Consider the following 20,693-nt stretch of genomic DNA (forward strand, 5'->3'; position numbering starts at 1 on the left):
CCTTTCCGTAGCGCCATTTGACGACACTCACCCACCTATATCTTCAGCCGCACTAGTGTTCATGACAACAGATGTGAAGTTGTAGCGTCATTTCTCCAGATGGTAATGGCGTTCCTAATTCGGACCGATATAAACAAACGAACAACTTTCTGTAAAGATCCCTTATTTTTCATGTGTTAGCAACGCTGCTATGTTTCAATACATACATTTAAAAAATGCAAAGGATAAAAATGAAAAACTAAATAATAAGATCAAATTTATTTTCTTAATAGCCACATATGTTACGAAAAACAAAAAAGAAAGGAAATATTTTGACAAAAATAAATTTTAATTTTTCGTATCCTCCCTTGACAAAACGTAGGATTTCATACATTAGCTACTATCGTTCCATCATAACTAACTTTATTTATACTACTTAATACTGACACTGTGTTCCCTATGGGATACGTGGCTTGGAATGGCACTTACGAAGGATTCTTAGTTTTAATTTATATGTAGGTAATATATATAGTGTCGTATTTATATATATATATGGCAAGCAAACACGCAGGATATTGACGAAATTCTTTATCTGCTCAACTCCGTTAGTGATGTTATTAAATCTTAATCACAGATGACAATGACAATGTAGGTAAGGGAGAGTACTTCATCAAAACATAAAGTAAACAAAATGTATAACATTGACCATTGCTGCATTCAATCGGACAAAAACGCTGCATTCAACAAAAATAAAAAGAGTAAACTATATTACATTGTAACTTTACACAATCAAATAATACAATAGTATTATGGAGTATACATTATGGCTACTGGTACAGATACATATTCCACATTGTTATTTATGTACTGTGTCTCAAATATGACAGCAACACTTGACCAGAGACACTTAACTCTTTTACAATACATTATGATTAGATATTATATGGAATTATGATCATCAACGTTCATCAGAGAGTATTTAACTCTTAAATTCATGCAATCAGCTTTTAGCTTTTCTGAGTAATAATTACATTTACTCAAAATATTTTTTTAACAGGAAGAAGAAACAGGAAAGAGGAAATATTAGGGATAAAATTCCGTAACAATTTAAGATAATGGTTATATTAACATTGATGTCTTTATGATAATCATATTGTGCACTGCACGTATAGAAACATGTAACAAGTAGTTTATTTCTTAACATTAACATATATTTATTATGCTTAAGTCAAACTAGAGTGCACAATATGACGATGATCTTAGTGATTATTTATTATTGCTTCTCTTTTATCGAAAAGTACCTTCAATGTTTTTAAATTTAACTGAGTTATTTTTCTTTCTTTCAAATACATTTAAAATATAACAATAATATTAAACAACTCGTTTCGTACATTGATATTTTTTTTTGGATTTTGTTTGTTTCAGAAGCAGAAGACAAACTCAACTTCACTTAATTTGTACTCCTCAAAACAGAGATTAAAAATAAATGCATTGTCACGTTAAGCTTCATCTAGAGTCAGTGTTGTATTACAATGAACCAATCACAGCCAACAGAGAACATTGAGAAGATATGTGAGAACACATTATCGGGACTTACATGTGAAATGCTACAGGATCGATTCTAACCTCCTACTCTAAATTGTGCATCGTCATAATATAACACAGACCAATACCTATCTCATGGGCTAGTCTGTCTACGTTATTTGCAAAACGAAGGAGAAATATTTTCATGAAAGAGGCTAACACTAATAAAAATATCACACCTTTTCTGAAAAATAACACATTCCTTATTAGATTTTATTTTTTTAAAATATTGTCTGATCTCCCAGATATTGTCAAAGCGCGTAAGATTGCAGTTACAATACAATCTTTATACAGAAGTAATTTTTGCGCATTATATTATATATAGTTTCTCTAACACTTTGTAACTTTACTCAGTTAATTCCAGCAAAATTCATGAGACTGACGACTAGGTGCACTTCCAGTACTTCTCATGTTTCATAAACATAAGAACAATAGATAAGTTCCTTACGTACCGTGCTTAATCAAGTTCTTTTGAACACAATAAACTTTTAAGTACAAACATATGTAACATCACACTTCAATTCGTAGACATTTTCATAACATTCTATGTGCAACAACCGTCTTGAACAAACGGATTAAAAGAAATCCAACGTCATTTGCTTTCATCTCAGATAGAGTATTATTACTTACACAATCACATACATATATGGTATGCTATTTAAGTGGACTCCTGTCAGGAAATAGTATTCTCTAAGTATTATGCTATATTTAACAGTCTTAAGCCTACAGAAAATATTAAATCATACTTACACACATACATATATATACATACATATAGCTATCTTTTCTATTAACTGCGAGTAATTAGGTCTTGATTCTTTCAAATGTTGATTAATTGCACTCTGAAGTTGTCATGTTAACATTAACAATATTTGATCTAATGAATGGAAATGAACGAGAAACTTAAAAAATCACAACCACATTTAAAAAATATAGTTAAATGTACTCATCTCATCATAGATTTCTTTTATAAACAAAAGAAATGTAGTTTCAGTATGAGACTTACTTCGTGAGAACTTCTAAGTATTATATATTAATTTTTAATGTTGAAGATATATATATAAGGCAGACAATACGATGCACACAAAAGTGTATAATTATGCTATGACCAGGGACTCTGATACAACAGAGAGGACAGCTAATATATGGATCTGCAAAGTAACATCACGAGGCAAATTGATCCAACGAATGATGAACTCAATCAAGGCAGAGGTACCACCACCTGCACGTAGGAGACAGGGAAGTATCCCGTGCGTCCATTCACGCTTCCCTCGTACCAATTCTCATCAATCCTGTTAATCAAGGTGATTGTTTCACCCTCCTAAAGAAATGATAAGCAATATTAATATGTAAATGAGTCTGAAATCTATGCGCATTTTAAAGTGAAACCACGCTTAAATTTAATTTGCTACAATCAATTTCATATTATATTCTCCAGCAACTTGGCAACTACATCTTAAAAGAAATCAATCAAATTATACAGGGTGTTAATGAACTCCGTGTCATAAGTTTAGAAGGCGATTTCTTAAGTTAAATGCAAGAAAAAAGTTCTAATAAACATTGGTCGGAAATGCCTTCTTTTAGTTACAAACTGCCGAAAATGCAAAAAGTACTACGTTTCAAAAACGACCAGGCCTGAAAATTACGGGACCTCTCGCAATTCTTTCAAGAAATTACACTCTTATCCAAGTTTCACAATCCTCTGATGTACACACAATGAATACTCAATTGATATTTAAATACGGTTTCCTATCTCAACTTACTATATACAATTCGTTACGCCGTTATCGGGGGATTGTGAAACATAGATATTCAGAGCGCATAATGATTCCTGTGCAATTCCTTCAACCGCTTGCGAGAGGTCCTATACGCAAGAGCGATTTTAAACCTGATGTTTCTCATGTTCGGCTATTTATAACTCTAAAAGGAGACTGAAGATGAGGTTGTTTCTCGATGAGGAAAATGGAGATGAACTGAAATTTCTACTTGGTTCCAGCGAAATTGGAGCTTTGTTTCGTTATGTTAACTATGTTAGAAGAATATCTAGGAGAGAGTTTCGAAGTAAACGAATCTAATTAAGTATTGTGCTGCTTCAAATCCTAAAAGATTTCAAGAGACTAGTGCTTTTGATCTTAATGAGTCAGCTCTTCATTGTAGTTTTTAATTAACTGGTCTTGACCAGACTATACTCAAAAGTAGCTCATGATACAGTTTATTCTCAGGCATAACTAGTTTATCTTCGTCTTTTCACGTAAACCTATTTCTTCTAATATATATTCTTAGAGCCCTGAGGCGGACAGCACTTCTGTATGCAAGTCCCTATTCAGAAGAAATGATTACCTGAATATATTCTTGCATATGTAGAAAAAAAAAACTTGTGTTTTTTTCCCTACCTCTACATTTTTTTTTTTTTTTTTTTTGTAATGGTGGCCACGAGAAATTACCTATAAATTTTTAAAATTTAATAACTTCTATATGGATCACGATAAAAAAAAAAAATCCGTGTCTGCCACGGATTACTGCAAATAAATGCCAATTATATTTTAAAACAAATAAATTATGAATTCGTTCCCTGTGTGTAGAAAAGGTAACACAAATAATAAAAAATGATTTTTAGTTAACAAAATTTTTGTACTCAACTACAAATAACGCGAACTAACAGAAATATGAAAAAAAAAAAGACTCCGAAATAAACACAAAAGCCTAATATACGAGCTTTCAAACGACATTAAAAATAATGTTCTATCTTAAAAACTAAGGACGATATTCTACTTAGTTTGATCCAAAATGTACCGGCTCGTAAGCTGGTAAGATCCCACATCAGGGGCGAATCCAGGGAGGGGAGCGATCGAGGCTATCGCCCCCCCCCTCCCAAAAAAAGAGTAAAACTTTCTTATTTTATATATATAAATAAAACCCGTTCCAAAGTTTGGAGCCCTTAAAAGTAATAGTATGACAACCCACCGCCCCTCCCAGAAGTCGGTCCTGGATCCGCCCCTGTCCCGCATGCTGCTAAATTTCAAATGGAAGTTAGTTTAGCCAATAAGTTATGTCTGTCTATACTTCTATACCTTATTTTCAGTAAGGTACTGGAAAAATATATGTTTCATGTAGCTTTTTTTATTCAGTAGTGTTACTCAACACAGTATGTTATACGTATGCGTTCATATTTCCGTTGGCGAACAGAGACCTATTTGGTTTCATGTATTTTTACAATCCAATTTGTTCTTTGTAACACTTTTACACTTCCAAAAAAAACAGCACTCCACTTCTGTTTTCAGACAGGAACAGGCACTAATTGTAAATTTTATACAATTACATGATTCAGTTAAATCCTATAGAAAAATATTTACGCGTTTTGTAGGCATAATAGTCCCATTGTTCACTTCAAATCTAACTTTATAGAGGGTGCAAACGTTTTCAGCATCCCTCCAAAAAGTGTACTTCATAAGTGTACGGAAAAAATGATCTCTTCAAACTGTTAGAAGCGATACTGATTTCACTTGAGCAGTTGTGTATGTTTTTGTTCTTGCAAATTGACTCGTAAAATGTTCACAAGTACATGCAAGATCAGTACAACGTTTATCAGATGTCTTCCGTGGATGAGTCTGTAGAATTGTCACTTCTGTAATCAGGGGTCCCGGGTTTGAGCCCAGTTAGAGGACAATTTCCCTCGGATGCAAACCGAGTAGTGGTTCATATTCCATTTTAAGCTATACGGTACTGTCCTTCATAACCCTGCTGTTACATACAAACGGGCTAAAAACTTATTTCTATCCACATGTATTCTAAATAAAGTAAAAATGGTGTAGCCATGGCCCTAACTTTTTAATAACTGCAATTTGAGGGTGCTAATTCAACTTAACTCGGTCTCAATCTCAAAAAGTAACCGCAAACCGGTCCAACTCGAGGTCGAAAGTCAACTAGCTCTTTCCCCTCAGAATCAAGACTTTCATTACATAAGTGTGCGAGCAGCTTCAAATTTTATTGGAGATTATGTAACCTATAGTTCAGTGCATTTAGGTTTTGACCCGGAATTTTATAATAATAAGCTGAAAATTGGTGGAGATGTTCATATTGTTGTTCTGAACAACACACTCAAAGTCCCAAAAAATCCCACTTGGGGAAACCAAGGTATGATGCCATCAAAATGGCAGACGACAGAATTTATCTCTTAAATTTTAAAACGTCGTATCTTCTCGACATTTCAAGGTAGAAACTTCGTTCTTGCTTCATTTCACTCAGAATAATTCAAAATTATTATTTATAACGACTTCTTGTCATACACTATAGTTGTCTTCAAATATGGCGCCTTAAAGTGAAAGGAATGTGTATTTTCAATTTGCATTTCAATTTTTAACTGTGACTAACTTTGAAATGGAATTATAAACGGGGAAATGTTCTGAAGTAATCGTTATTCGCTATTCCAACGCCTTTCCAACAAGCCCCAAACCATTGTTCTATCTCTAAAATTAACGCAGCTAATCAGTTTTATGTTGAGCTAGCAGTGATCCCATAACACAATTTACAATTTACTATTACGCTATATTAGTTTATCAGTAGATGGCGCTCCAGCTCAAATTATTATTAACATTTGGTGATATAAAATGTTATTAATAGACGTACTATTATTTACGAATAGAAAAAGAAAAGGAGTTTCCAAATTGCAATCGTTAGGCTTTTGTACGGTAATGACTTACCAGCGACCTTTGAAGGCAGGAACGTGACTTCTTCAGGTGGAAGATATCAGCGCAGCTCTTCCAGAATCAGAAAATATCAATAATGCTCGACTAATTCATCTATGCTGGATGTTAGGGAACATGATGGAGGAAACATCAAGCCAAGGGCGCCGATCCTGGGGGGCTGGGTCCCCCGGCCCCCCAAAGCTCATGTGGACCAACCTAGTGTATTTATGAATATACAATATTTGGCATAATTTGAATGCAATTTGTCTTAACATCCTCATATATATACCTTCTGCGTCTGAGTGCCACCCCCCAAATTTACAGAGAAATCGCCCTTGCGTCAAACCCTAGCTGGAATGGATATATGGACGCTACGACCAAAGCAAGGCCGAAGGAATACGAAACATAGCCGTTTTGTCTCTACCTTTTGTGAATCTTGCCCCAGGAAACCTAAGTACAATTTACACTTGTCTCCTGAACGCAGTGGAGCAATGCATGAAAATGAATAAAAAATCATGTGTAGTGACATTTGATCAGCCACTATATGCTAAAGCCATAGATATGGTTCTAGCAGCAGAAAAAACAGCCCTCTCTCGTGCGTGATTGTGCGCCTTGGTGGTTTTCACCTATTTATGTCATTCCTCGGTGTTGTTGGAAACATTACCTCTGGTAGTGGTTTGGAAGAGCTGTGGGAGACCATCTACGCAAAGAACACAGTAGCAAACATGATGACTGGGCATTCATATGCTAGAGCTATTAGTGCGCATTTTCTTGAGTCAGGTTTCGTTTGCAAAGCTGTTACTAAATGAAATGAATGTAAATGAAGATTTTACTCATAGGCTGAAAAGCTTGCTCTTAGATGTACTACGAGGTACATTGTCATAGAAAAATATAAACATGCCTCAATGTCTACTGGAAATTCAAAATATGTTACACGAAACATTACACAATGTATCTGTCTCAAATCGAACCGGAATACTATACGCGCAATACTTCGAAACGGTTATTATGCGTTTCTTCATTAGAGCAGAACGTTTAGAAGATTGGAACCTTCACCTTTATAGCGTCCAATGTATGATCCGTTTCTTGCATGCTGTAGGCCACTTCAATTATGCAAAGTCTGCCCAAATTTACTTGCAACGAATGCTGAAATTAAAAACAATCATGACTTCTAAAGAATTTGACAAATTCGTGAAGCATAGCTATTTCACAATTAGAACAACACAAAAATTTTGGTCAGGAATATGGACGGATACGACAATCGAACAAATGTTGGTGCGTACGATGAAGACTGCAGGTGGATTAACATTTGGTCGAGGAATGACCGAAAATGTGGTTGCGCGCTGGGTTTGTGCAATGCCTGCATTAGCACATGTTATAGACGCCTTCGAAATCTTCACCAATGTTTTCATTACAACGTCCGAACAACACTTGGAACTGAGAGAATCTCAGAAAGCCAGGCACAATAAGGATCTTCAGGAGATGATGACCTGGCTGCACTCGCACAATCCTTTTAAAATCTCGTCAAATCTTTTGGTTTCCATATCTACTGGCTTGGTGTGCGATGAAGTGTGAATTGTGATGAGGCCCAAGATCGAGGTGTAGCTGCGATTAAATCAATTGTGAGTCAACCTTAATGACGTCCATCAGGAGCGGAGAGACAAGGTTCTATCGCTTGCAAGTGTAGCCAAAACTATAAAATTTAAGAAAAGATATGTTGAAGTTAACCCTATCCAACTTTTTCATCGTATTGTATGTGTCGTGAGAAGCGATGAGGAGTTGGCCGAATTCTTGAGATACGAGTTGGCCGCAAGACCATCTGCTCTTTTTGATGGTGTTTCAATGCGAAAAGGCAAGACATCAGCATTAATCACTGTTTTGGAGGAACTTGCTCCTTCCGAGAACATATTACCATCAGATGCCGTATATACAATCGACGGAGGCTTTCTATTGCATCGTGTAACGTGGATGCGCGTGACCAACTTAAGTCAGATATGTCTCCAGTATGTTAAATATACCTAGGTAGTCAGCAACACTACGGACACAGAGTTAATGTCATTTTTGATGGCTACTGTGTTGGTCATGGCTGTGAAAACCGTTCACACATTCTAGATGAGGACGATGACACGGAAGAACTTGAACTATAAGCAGTGACATGAACAGTTCCATATTCCATTGACATGAGCAGTTCCACGCTCATTAGTTATTCTTCTGTCTAACAATTATTGTTTGTTATGTGATAATTTTCATGGCTGAAGGTTAACTTGTTTCACTTTATAATCATAAACATCTTGTTTCACAAGACAATCATATATATATATATATATATATATATATATATATATATATATATATATATATATATATATATATATATATATATATATTGTTTTTATAAGGTATAACGTATACATCACAAGACATCATAGCAGTTCTGTTAGTATTTTACAAAAAACAACTCCAGAAAGAATTGAACCGAAAATATAATTTATTCTTTGAATATTTATTTTAAAAGGGAATTGTTTCAAAAGAAAACAATATGAATAAGTCGAATCATTAAATAGAGAAATATTTTTCAATATTGAAAAATTAAGTTTTAGAAAATTATAACATACACCTGCCTCTTAGGAACATTCCATAAACTGCATGTTTCACATTTATTTATGGTAGAAATATAACAGAAATCGTCCCGAATATTGCAACTATTATTTGCAATACAAATTTCGTTTATTTCCGTTAACAACGTCATAAGTGATTTTGATGCGTTTATTTTTAAAGCAGGGATTCAAATAAGTAACAAAATTTTACTAAACAAGAAAAAAAAAAAAGCTGCTAGCCCACATCCCACAATAGAAATAATTTATTTACCTTCGGTATGATATTAAATACTCGCCCGCACTGATGAACGACTCGCCTCGGGCGAGTGGTTATTTGCATCTCTGTTTTAAAGGTAGTCGGTTACTGCGAGTTCTACATTAAATTAACTAGCTCTGAAATTTTTAAAGGTAGAACAATGGTTTTGGGCTCGTTGGGAAGATCTTAAAACAGCGAATAACGATTACTTCAGAACATTTCCACTACATAATTCCGTTTCAAAGTAATTCACAGTTAAAGATCGAAATACAAATTGAAAATACACATTCCTTTCACCTTAAGACGCCATATTTAAAGACAACAATAGTGTATGACAAGAAGTCGTTATAAATAATAATTTTGAATGTATTCTGAGTGAAATGAAGCAAGAACGAAGATTCTACCTTGAAATGTCCAGAAGATACGATGTTTTAAAATTTAAGGGATAAATGCAGTTGTCGGCCATTTTGATGACGTCACATCTTGGTTCCCCAAGTAGGATTTTTTGGGAGACTGAGTGTGTTGTTCAGAACAACAATGTGAACATCTCCACCAATTTTCAGCTTATTATTATAAAATTCCGGGTTTGGACCATTTTTTGTCTAATCGCACCGGACTACTAATTGATTGTTACAAAATAGCATGATGGATGGTTTTATACTTTCCACATTATCCTAACTTAGATTGTAACCTAATCTATCTTAGGCTCTTATTTATTTCTTAACTGTAACTGTATGAACCAAATAACCTCTCAGATGTTTACCATTCTTCTCCTTTATTACAAATCTAAAGTAGATTTAATTTCCTGCGAATAATCTTACACATTAGTTTCCCTAACTCACAAACCCTTGTTCAGACGCGCTACTCGGTTTGGCTTACAAGGGAAGAGAGGGAGATTATATATCGCAATGGAAGATGGTTTATATACCAATCGAAAGCACTAATGACGCCTATTACGAAACTGTGATAAAAAATTTCCGAATGCATACACTGTGCGAGTTACATGAATATACAGAGTGTCCAGAAAATCCGTTTCCATCCCTAGAAATCGCAAACGATGAGACAGATGCCAAAACAGGGAAACACGTGTTTGATCATTTTAAAAGTACAAAGTATTAATATTAAAGCAAGAAGTGTTGTCCCAGGACCACCCGCAGCGTCCCAGGCGAGGTCCAACTCAAAAATTGCAAAAGGTAATTAGAGGTTCAAGTAGCATATCGTTGTAAACGTGTTGAGAAATGAAAGAAGACGGAACGAGTCTTGACACTCTAAAATTACCCTGTGCAAAATGGCGGCTGGTCAAAATGGCAGCAAAAGCGCCATTTGAAGTCTATGGCCACCCCTCCCCCCCAAAAAAAAAATGAAACGATGGGACAGATGTCAAAACAGGAAAACACGTGTTTCATCTTTTCAAAAGTACAATTATGGAAATTAAAAATATTTGTCCCAGGGTCCTCTACAGGGTCACAGACAGGGCCCTACTCTATTTTTTTCAAATGGCAAGAGGGGTCAAGTAGCACATCATTTAAAGCTGTTGCTAAATGAAAGCAGATGGAACAAGTCTGTACGCTCTACGATAACCATGTGCAAACATCTTGTGTTTTAGTTCTTCTTTCTGTAGTCGGCTTTTAGTTTATTTTCACTTTAATTCTTGTACTCAACGGAAAGAAAGGAAATGCCCTTACTGTGAGATTCTGCTCTTTGGGCCCAGCAACGTCTAAATAAATAAAAAATATAATAAAATAAAAGCAAATTAAAAAATAAGAAAATAAAGAAAAATACATAACATTTGACATCTTTGAGTATAGAACTGACTAGTTAACATATAATGTACAGCCACGAACATAAATAAGTAGAGGTTGGAGCCATAAGAAATAAAAAATCTTACCTCTACTTATTTATGTTTATTACTGTCCAATAGTGATACTTATACTCGTTGTTTGGATTATCAACTATAAAATGTTTCGAACAAAAAATTTCTTGCACCAGCTACAGTGAATACATGCAAATGTCTCATAATGACAAGTGCCGATTGCAAAATGGAAAGTGAATGCGCGGAGAATCGAAATGATGATGTACATTTTGACCAGCCACCATTTAACACAGGGTAATTTTAGAGAGTCGAGACTTGTTCCGTATTCTTTCATTTCCCAACAACTTTCCAACGATATGATATTTGACCTCCCTTGCCATTTGAAAATTTTGAGTAGGACCCCGTCTGGAACCCTGTGGAGAACCCTGGGACAATTAATTTTACTTTCAATCATTGTGCTTTTGAAAATATGACATACTTTCTTGTTTCGACATCCGTCTCACAATTTCAGTTCGATATGTAAACCATCTTCTACTTCGAATATAATCTCCCTCTCTTCCCTTGTTAGTCAAGCTTGAACAGTGCTGAATGGGCAGACTGGTAAATTTCTGTTCTACTGGGAAATCATTTGTAAAATTAGTTTACCTATGACCTCGAGTCTGACTTATTTCATTTAAAAAAAAAAAAAAAAAAATCACGGCTAGCCCATAAAGTAAAAAAAAGCAATTAGTAGTAGATTTCTACCACTTTCGGTTTTAGCAGAGGGATTAGACTAGAGACGAAACATTTTCTTCGGACGCCTAACTGATTATCTATTACAGTTCTTATTCTATAACCATCAACGTTGAAACCGGAAGTGGTTGATTTCTACCACTTCTGGTCTGAATAGAGACTTAAAACAGAAGATGATAGCTATTTTTAGAACGCTAAATAGAATGTAGAAAACTGCTTCTCGCTGTTACCATTTCTGTTCTATGGAGATCACTATTGAAACCGAAAGTGGTGAATTTCTACAACTTCCAGTTTCAATTGAAAATCAGTAGAGGAAACAAAAGGTACTCTTGAGATGCTTGAGAGCTACTCGATCAGAGAAAACCGCTTTCATCTATCTTTTACCGGTTTTACTCTATGTAGATCAATATTTATTGAAACCAGAAATAGTTGAATAAACCATTTCCGGTATCAGTAGAGAGTTAATAATAGAGATTAATATATTCTTACGAACCAGAAAATCGGATCTCACTACGTAAACCGTTTCCGATCTTTGGTGATCAATGATCAAACCGGAAATTATTTAAACAACTTCCGTTTCGAGTAGATGGTTTTAATATAAACAGAATTCCTAACTCTTTATATCTTGACCAAATTTAATGATGATCCTGAAGATTTTTTTTTTTTTTTCGTATGTGTGTTACAGACGCACACTTGAGTATGTTAAATATATAAAGGATTTTTGGTAAACCAAACTTTAGTTATTCAACAAACAAACAAGGAAAACTTGGTTTTTGCCACCCGTGCATATAATTAATCCGTTCTAACCGCAGAAACATTGTACTGTATGTTTTCTGTGATTAATGTAAAATGAAAAGAAACCTATCCTTTCAGAAAACAAAAGAAATAGGCAAATAAGAAACATTTAGACTTTCCTTTGTTGTATAGCTGTGAGTGGCAGAGGTGAAAGCAACTGCTTCGAAGGAGAATTTGTCCGTTTCAAGCAACAAAAGATGTAGGAAGGAAATCGGAAACGTACGTTCGATACTCAGATTTCAAAGATTATTATCTTTGTTCCATGAAATATTATACTGACACGTGAATCACACCAGCTTTCACCGAAAAATCATATTCTGAAAGTTACCGTCGTAAAGTTGTTGAAACTCAGTAGGGAAGTGGGGATGGGGGTGGGAAGGGAAGGGAAGTTAATCAAGGCATAAATGATTATGAAAATGGAGGTCGTAGACACGAGTTTCGCTTGTCAAATTGCCATAATGCATCCCTCACCAGCATGTGTTTTTCAAAGAATGTTACCCGTAGTAATTTATGAGGTCTGTAAGTGATCTTTTGACTCTTTACCTGCAGTAGTGATTACCTCATTACGGAAGTAAGCATTACAATTAATCTAAGCGATTAGCTGGAAACTTGTGACCATCACCTGGATTGTATTGCTCTTTAGCATTTGTGTACTAAATTGCAAGTTCCTACCTACAATATTTTGTAAGATATTTATGAATTAAATTTTACATGTTATCGTATGGACATTCTGAAGCCTCGGATGATAAGTAGACATCCCCTTAACGCGTGAATCATATGGTTCGCGAAAGGCGAAGATTTAGATTTCTATGCTGTCTGATCTTGGAACTACAAGAAACTAAGCAGCCGCCTTGAGATATCGAAATACATTACATAGCTCCTCTGGTGGCCTAATGGAGGATTTAAAAAAAATCATACAAAAGAAATCCACATTCATTAGGCCTCAAATTAATAAATATTCAGTTTTCTTGAATCATAACTGTCGAACATGGTTACCATAATACACCTTCTTGCACTATGTTTGTATAATTATGAAATAACACCTATTTTAAGTGACCACTTGTTCATGCCTTACTTTTCTTATTAACTTTCAATTAATTTCCAGAAACACACTTTCACTCAAGATCTTCCGTGCTTCTCTTCTTTTATTTAATCTATCCTGCAGAGAAGAATACAAGTTTGGGGTAAGGAAGCGGGGAACAGAGGGTGTAGTTGTTGCCCTCTGAAAACTGCCACGATAGTTTATTAAAGACACATTTTTTCAGAGTTGCCAGGTATATGGTGAATGCCATATTTGTATGGAAATCTAAAGAAATGTTCCTTTCTGATCACTTGGAGGGAGGAGATGCTGTAAATTAAGCTTCAGTGACACCTAGAACATGGCTACCCAGCAGTTAACGACCAGAGACGTTCCGTCTTACTATGAGCACTTTACAATGAAGGACGAAAAAAAACAAGCGTTTCAGAACTTATCAATGAATATACTGTATTTGAGAGTAAATATGTTACTTAATTCGCTGTAGTTTAATTATTAGACTACAGGGAGAATCTCGAGAAATTGTTTGAAAAAATAAATAAAAAAATTATTTGACACTTTTTTTTCAGTCTCGATACCTCCATAGCCAGAAAATAAAATAATAAATCAATTTACCTCGCATCACCATTGAATTTATACTTCTTGCATCTAGCATTCATTATCGACTGAAACAACTTTATTATTATTATTATTATCTCTTATATTTTGGTTTAAATCGGTTTTAACTTAAAATTCTGACAGAATCTGTGGTTACTGCCCTTCGTGGTGATTACCCGTTTGTTAATTTCGTAGTTTTCTTCCTGAAAAAGAATGTCATTGTGGCTTACTACCTAAAGAAATTAGCCTTGCTTAAAGGGACAAAATCAATTACAGGTAAACGAAACACAACGTTTCTAATCCAAACTATTAATGATTACTGCATTTATATATCATACTATTAACAGGGACCCAAAGCTACATTTAATATTAAACTACTAGAGCAATACATAAAGAAGTGAATTGTGAATATAAATCACAACTCCCAATGTAAACATAAATCACTAGTAAGGTATTGAACGATCTTACGCAATAAAGAACTGTGAATAATGTAGCTGTTATTCTTATAGCTCCTAGACTTTCTTACAGGACATAAGAACATTAATGATGGAAACGCAAATATCGGAATAATTTACACAAATCTGAAAGAGTAGTTACTAGGATACATGATACAGGATGTAGTTGAAACATGAATGCAAATGTTTGCTTTTGATTGGTCAAAATACGAAACTGCCAACAAATGCTTATCTTGTCGGTCTAACAGCTGCCTACGGTTTTTAAAGAAAAATTTTCAAAACTTTTTTTTAATACTTTTAGTTTTGTTAACAAAATTTCAATAACTAATTGCCAATGGTTACTCGAAGTCAAAATATAACCTTCTTTCTTTTCTAGTATTTATATTCCCTTTAACGTACCAACTATATATTTACTAATATTCAGATATAGGAAATAAATTGCAAATTAAAAGTACTTTTAAAAATGCACACCTTTTAAAGGATGAACAAAGAAGGATTAAGATGCTACACAATCCAAGTAATTACATACAATATAACCACCCACAGCAATAAAAATATTTTTTCTCTAATTTCAGACATCATATCTTAAATTTATGCCTCTTTATCTTAAATATAATATATACTATTTTTTTTTTCGATTATGGAGCGGTACTTTGTAAGATTAACGAAAAGTAATTTGAAAACTTTTTCGAGTTTATCTTTTCAGGTTTTGTTGTTTCAGTTTGCGGTTCACAGAAAACCAAAAAGTTCTTAAACTCTAGACTAAGTCATAAGTAAAGGGAAAGGCCATGAATATAAAATAACTAAGGGGAACTTAAGGCAGAGCAAAACCCGAGCAACGACAGGACGGGTATCTGTGTCAAATAAGTGCAATGGAAGAGTTCTCTAAAGAACTTTCTTACCACACGACCGGCATCAAGAAATACAGTACTTATTTTCTATAGGTTTCTTAGAAAATGTTTTGCATTCATCTGTTTCAATTGTATCATAATGCTTTCATGGATAATAGATTTAGCTAAGGACATTATAAATTATTACAGCCCGGATTTATATTCAAAATGCATGTTTATAATAACGGGCAGAAACGTATGGAAAGTACTTTTTTACTTTTCAACAGACTTGTAAGGATTCATTTGAGACGCATATGATACCGCATGTAAGAGCATATTTTGAGTGAATTTCGATTTGCACGCTTATTTCGTTAACTTTGCAGGTTGAGTTGATTTTGAGTTTAACGTCCCTTTCAGCGGCAAGGCTACATGAGACGGGACCTACTGATTAACGTGGAATCCGAACCACATGAGCTCCTCGAGGAATCGAACCCGGGTCTCCCACGCCAAAGGCGCGTACACTAACCGCCTAGTCACGAAGGATATTTCCGAATTTTATTGCTACATACTAGGCATCTTTCAGAGTATATCACAAGCAAATAGGTTATATTTAAAGTGAACTGAATCACTTCGTAAACGCGGATGTAGATTTTTTTTTTTAAAAAAAAAGCGTTAAGTTTGTTGCTTATGCATAGTTTAGCGAAATGGTGTTGCGAAAATAGCGTCAGATAAACTATGTCAAGTATTAGGCAAAAATTCCGGGTACAAAACAATCGGTGACATTGCAAACGTACTTAATGGGGAAAACACGAAATTCGAAGAGCTTAACACAGGAAGACATTTGGTGTTTTCACATGCACCAGTGACTTCTGCTGGTGTAGAAAGAAACTTTTTGATCTGATAAACGCAGAGGTTTACAGAAGAAAAAATAAGAAAGACGTTCGTAGTTCATTGCAACAGAGGTCACTAAGGTAAGATATTTTTGTAAGAAATTTAAATTTTATCTTCTCAGTGTACACTTCAGTGTATGTGCTAAATTTTTAATGCGTATTTTTTATATTTATCGTGCATATTTGCATGCATATCTCGGGGTTGGTTTGTGCATGGAAATCCGGGCTCTATTAATTATTATTCTCATGTTAAGTTTATATATAGAAAGGGGAGAAAACTTGTTGGACATGTCGTAATATTAAAATGCTACTAGACTAGACTTCACATTATGTTTCCTTTATTGGCATCTTGCACGTATACTTTTAGCTCAAGTCCAAATACCTGCTCACATTTTATGACTTAAAATGAGAGAAAGTGGTCCGAGCTTTTTAAGTGCTGGTCCCAGCATTTGTCTGATATGAAAGAGGAAAACAGGAAGAGTATGGGTATTTGGCATCCAATATAAAAGCGAGTTCTCGGTCAAATGAAACGAACAAGTTGCAGTAAGTACTCTTAGTTTTTCTCTATCGTAGGATACTTTTTATGGATGACTTGTCAATAAGTGACTAAAGATAATCCTTTATCTTGAAGCACGAATGGATACACACTTTAAGAAAATCACTTGAAGGACTTCAAAGAAGTTGTATATTATCGTGAAATTAGAGAAATCTTCACAAATGTGAACCAGTAGCTATGTGATAAATGTGAAACAGATTGTGTCAAGTGTCATGCTGAGAATGGACACTGCACGCATCTAACACCACATCCATTGCTTCGTTTTCTCCAAGACTCCATTTCAAGAAACAGATTTAGTCATGTGTTCGTTTCAGTTAGTGAATAGGATTTGATCAGTTCAGTGCAATTTTCGAAGTGTTCATTGATATCCAGCAAGTCAGTTTTTTTTTTTTTTTTTTTAATAAATTTTATTAATTTATTTTTCTAAAGGATAATCATCGTGTTACATTCCGTTTAGCAATAATAATTCTAGCCATTTAAATCATGTCTTCAGTTCGCAGGAAGGGATAAACTATTCACAGTGAAGCTAGAGAAGTTGTAAGGAAAGTTATTAAGCGTATGTGATCAAGAAGCAAGGGAAGGTCGGTTAAAATATTTATTAAATAAACCAAATTTGCGTGTGTCTAGCTATACTGGAATATCAGTGTAGAGTGTCTAAAATTCGAAAAAGGGACGTGAGCCAGGTGAATCTTTCATTAACTACTCCGGGTAAGAAACGACCACGTTCTGAAGAATATAAGTTTCATTGTAATGAATATGATAAACGTGATACGAGATACCATTCACAACTTCTATGTAGACCAGGGAAAAGTGCCAACAGTACCAAAACTGCTAGTGACCATTAGAGAAAATATCAATTTTCCATGGACTACTCATACATTACGATGTTTGCTTCGCGATATAGGATTTAGAGGGAAGAAATGTGGAAGTAGAAGAAAAGTACTCTTTGAACGCCCAAACATTATCGTGCGGCGCGGAGGATATCTGAAGTAAATCCGAATGTAGGTCCCAGAAAAAGAACATTGTGTACATTGACGAATCGTGGTGGACAATAATTTGACATTTAATAATTGTTGGCAAAATAAATTTGTTCAGGGAGTGTTGATGAACACCAGTTTCTCTAACCGTTTAATACTACTTAGTGCTGGGTTGCAAAGTGGTTCCATTGATGGAACAGCTTTAATATTTAGAGCAGGTAAAGCGACTGGAGATTACCATGGACAAATGAACTCTGAAAATTTTGAGAAATGAATAAATGAAAAACTCGTGCCTAACCTGCCGAAAGAGTCACTGTCATGGACAATGTTCCCTACCACAGTGTTCAAGTGAATAAAGCTCCTACGAGGTATGTTGTGAAACAAGCGATGATAAAGTGTTTCAGAGGAATAAAGTGTCATTCTCCCACGATACGAAAAAGTTCGATTTATTTCAGTTAGTGGGAAAGTACAAACAGCTGGAAAATATATTTAAAGTTGACGAGATGTTGAAAGTTTATCCTCGGTACTTCGTTTGTCCTCGTATATGTGTTAACTAAATGCCATAGAATTAGCTTAGGATAAAGTAAAAACGGTAGTAAGACTATTCATGGCTTTGAATTGGTTGTTTTAACAAAAGAGACACTGACCAAAGCTTAAAACCCACTTTATTTTAAATTATAATTTGTAACTGTTTCGGATATCTAGCATATCCTTCTTCAGACACTATCGAAAATAAATGAAAATACAGACATATATATAAATATTGTTATGACAAAGTTTAAATTCTTTAACCGTCATTGTTATGAAAAAGTTTAATTTTTTTTATCAGACATATATATAGTCATTGTTGTACTTTTTTATTTATTTATTTATTTATTTATTTTTTCCTATTTACTGAGGCTTTCAGCCAATCCCATAAGTCTTCGTGTTCACTTTCCAATTAATCACGTTCCTTCATTTTTGGTTCTTATAAGGGCCTTTTTTTATTTTCTTTTTCTCTATGCTATTCAAACTTCCTTCCCATAATTTATTAATAGGTAAGCTCCCTGTCCAGTTCATCAGTTTATCTCTTCCTACCTTCTTTATCCAATCTGCTTCTTTCCACTTCCTTATCATCATTCTTTTCTCCATCTCCAATACTTCCGTCTTATCCAGAAATGCTGGAGAACGAAGAGGAAGGAAAGAAGGAGAGCACACAGAAATTCTACAAACAGTTAGAGAAGAACGGTTACAGCAAGAAAGAGTTAGAGAAGGAAGAAGAACGCAGGAAGAGGAAGAGAGGGAGAAAGAAGAATGAAGAGGATGAAAGTGGAAAATGGCATGGCATAGAAAGTGGGAGCAGAAACGGAGAAACTGAAGAATTTATTGAAGAAAGGAGAGGTCAGAACTTACAGAAAGAGTGGAGAAACTTTATTAAGTTCAATAAAGAAGAAGAATAGAAAAGGAATTAAAAAGATTAATGAAGAGGAAGAAGAAGGAGTCATCTACAGGGTATGGTGTGAGGACTGCGATATGTCATATATAGGAAAGACAGGAAAGAGAATGAAAGAAAGGATAAAACAACATGAAGATGATGTTAGGAGGAAGAAAGATACCAATGCCATATACGAACATGTTAAGGAGACGAATCACGGAATTAATTGGGATAAGACGGAAGTATTGGAGATGGAGAAAAGAATGATAATAAGAAAGTGGAAAGAAGCAGATTGGAAGGTAGGAAGAGATAAACTGATGAACTGGACAGGGAGCTTACCTATTAATAAATTATGGGAAGGAAGTTTGAATAGCATAGAGAAAAAGAAAATTAAAAAAGGCCCTTATAAGAACCAAAAATGAAGGAACGTGATTAATTGGAAAGTGAACACGAAGACTTATGGGATTGGCTGAAAGCCTCAGTAAATAGGAAAAAAAAAAAAATAAATAAATAAATAAAAAATAAATTAAAAAGTACAACAATGACTATATATATGTATGATAAAAAAAAATTAAACTTTTTCATAGCAATGACTATATATATGACGGTTAAAGAATTTAAACTTTGTCATAATAATATTTATATATATATGTCTGTATTTTCATTTATTTTCGATAGTGTCTGAAGAAGGATATGCTAGATATCCGAAACAGTTACAAATTATAATTTAAAATAAAGTGGGTTTTAAGCTTTGGTCAGTGTCTCTTTTGTAAAAACGGTAGTTCGAGAAAGTAATGTTACAGGCGATTTTTCATTACAAAGACTGGAAGAAGTAACAAAGGACCCTTTCCGGACTAAGAAGGATTCGTCACGCACATTATAAACGTTGAAAATTACTGGGAACGAGATGCTTTAATAGAGCATACCTATGGACAATTTCATAATTTCTTTAGGCGGCATAGACAGTGAAGAAGAAAAAAGAACTGACAGTGGTACATCATCTTTAGACTCTGAGCTTGCTCAACCTTTGTCGGATAGTAATAATGAATAATAAGGTTAGTGCTATTAGTGTTATAATAATGATAATAATAATAGTAGCTTTATTAATCTGTAATTTCACATTGAATAAACTAAGTGAGAAAGAAAGACTATAGTTATACAGTATAATCTGACAGGTAATAACTCTGTCGCCTCATTTTCATCAGGTGAATAATGAAATTAGCGCCTTGATATAAATACCTAACAGACGCCCTTCTAAATCAACTTCTCCTGTTTTATTAATTGCTTACAGTGTAAATAACTTCACAACTGTACTATTCTTGAAAAAAATCATTATCATCTGCTAATTAAACATTTAGCAGCTGAAGTGTTTTGACAGATTACATAGCACTTATGGAACTTCGTAATAGCATTTTATTTGTTAATAGCGGTTTTTAGCGTTCCTTTTCGGTACCGGGGGAGGATACAGTGGCTCAGTGGTACAGCGCTTTACTCTGG

At 34.5% G+C, this 20,693-nt stretch overlaps 1 protein-coding gene across 8 annotated transcripts in view; it reads right to left on the reverse strand.

Annotated features, from left to right (window-relative positions):
- Positions 1–243: 243 nt before the first annotated feature.
- EndoA (SH3 domain containing GRB2 like, endophilin-A) overlaps positions 244–20,693 on the reverse strand; it is a 334,762-nt gene continuing 314,312 nt past the window's right edge. For all 8 annotated transcript variants that reach the window (XM_081733790.1, XM_081733788.1, XM_081733787.1 and 5 more), the window contains one exon: positions 244–2,884. In XM_081733790.1, the coding sequence (XP_081589916.1) occupies positions 2,765–2,884 (120 nt within the window). In that variant the 3' untranslated portion in view covers positions 244–2,764. The remainder of the gene's footprint in view (positions 2,885–20,693) is intronic.

The sequence above is a fragment of the Thermobia domestica genome, chromosome 12 (genome assembly GCF_964235325.1).
Source record: "Thermobia domestica chromosome 12, izTheDome1.hap1.1, whole genome shotgun sequence".
NCBI classification, from domain to species: domain Eukaryota; kingdom Metazoa; phylum Arthropoda; class Insecta; order Zygentoma; family Lepismatidae; genus Thermobia; species Thermobia domestica.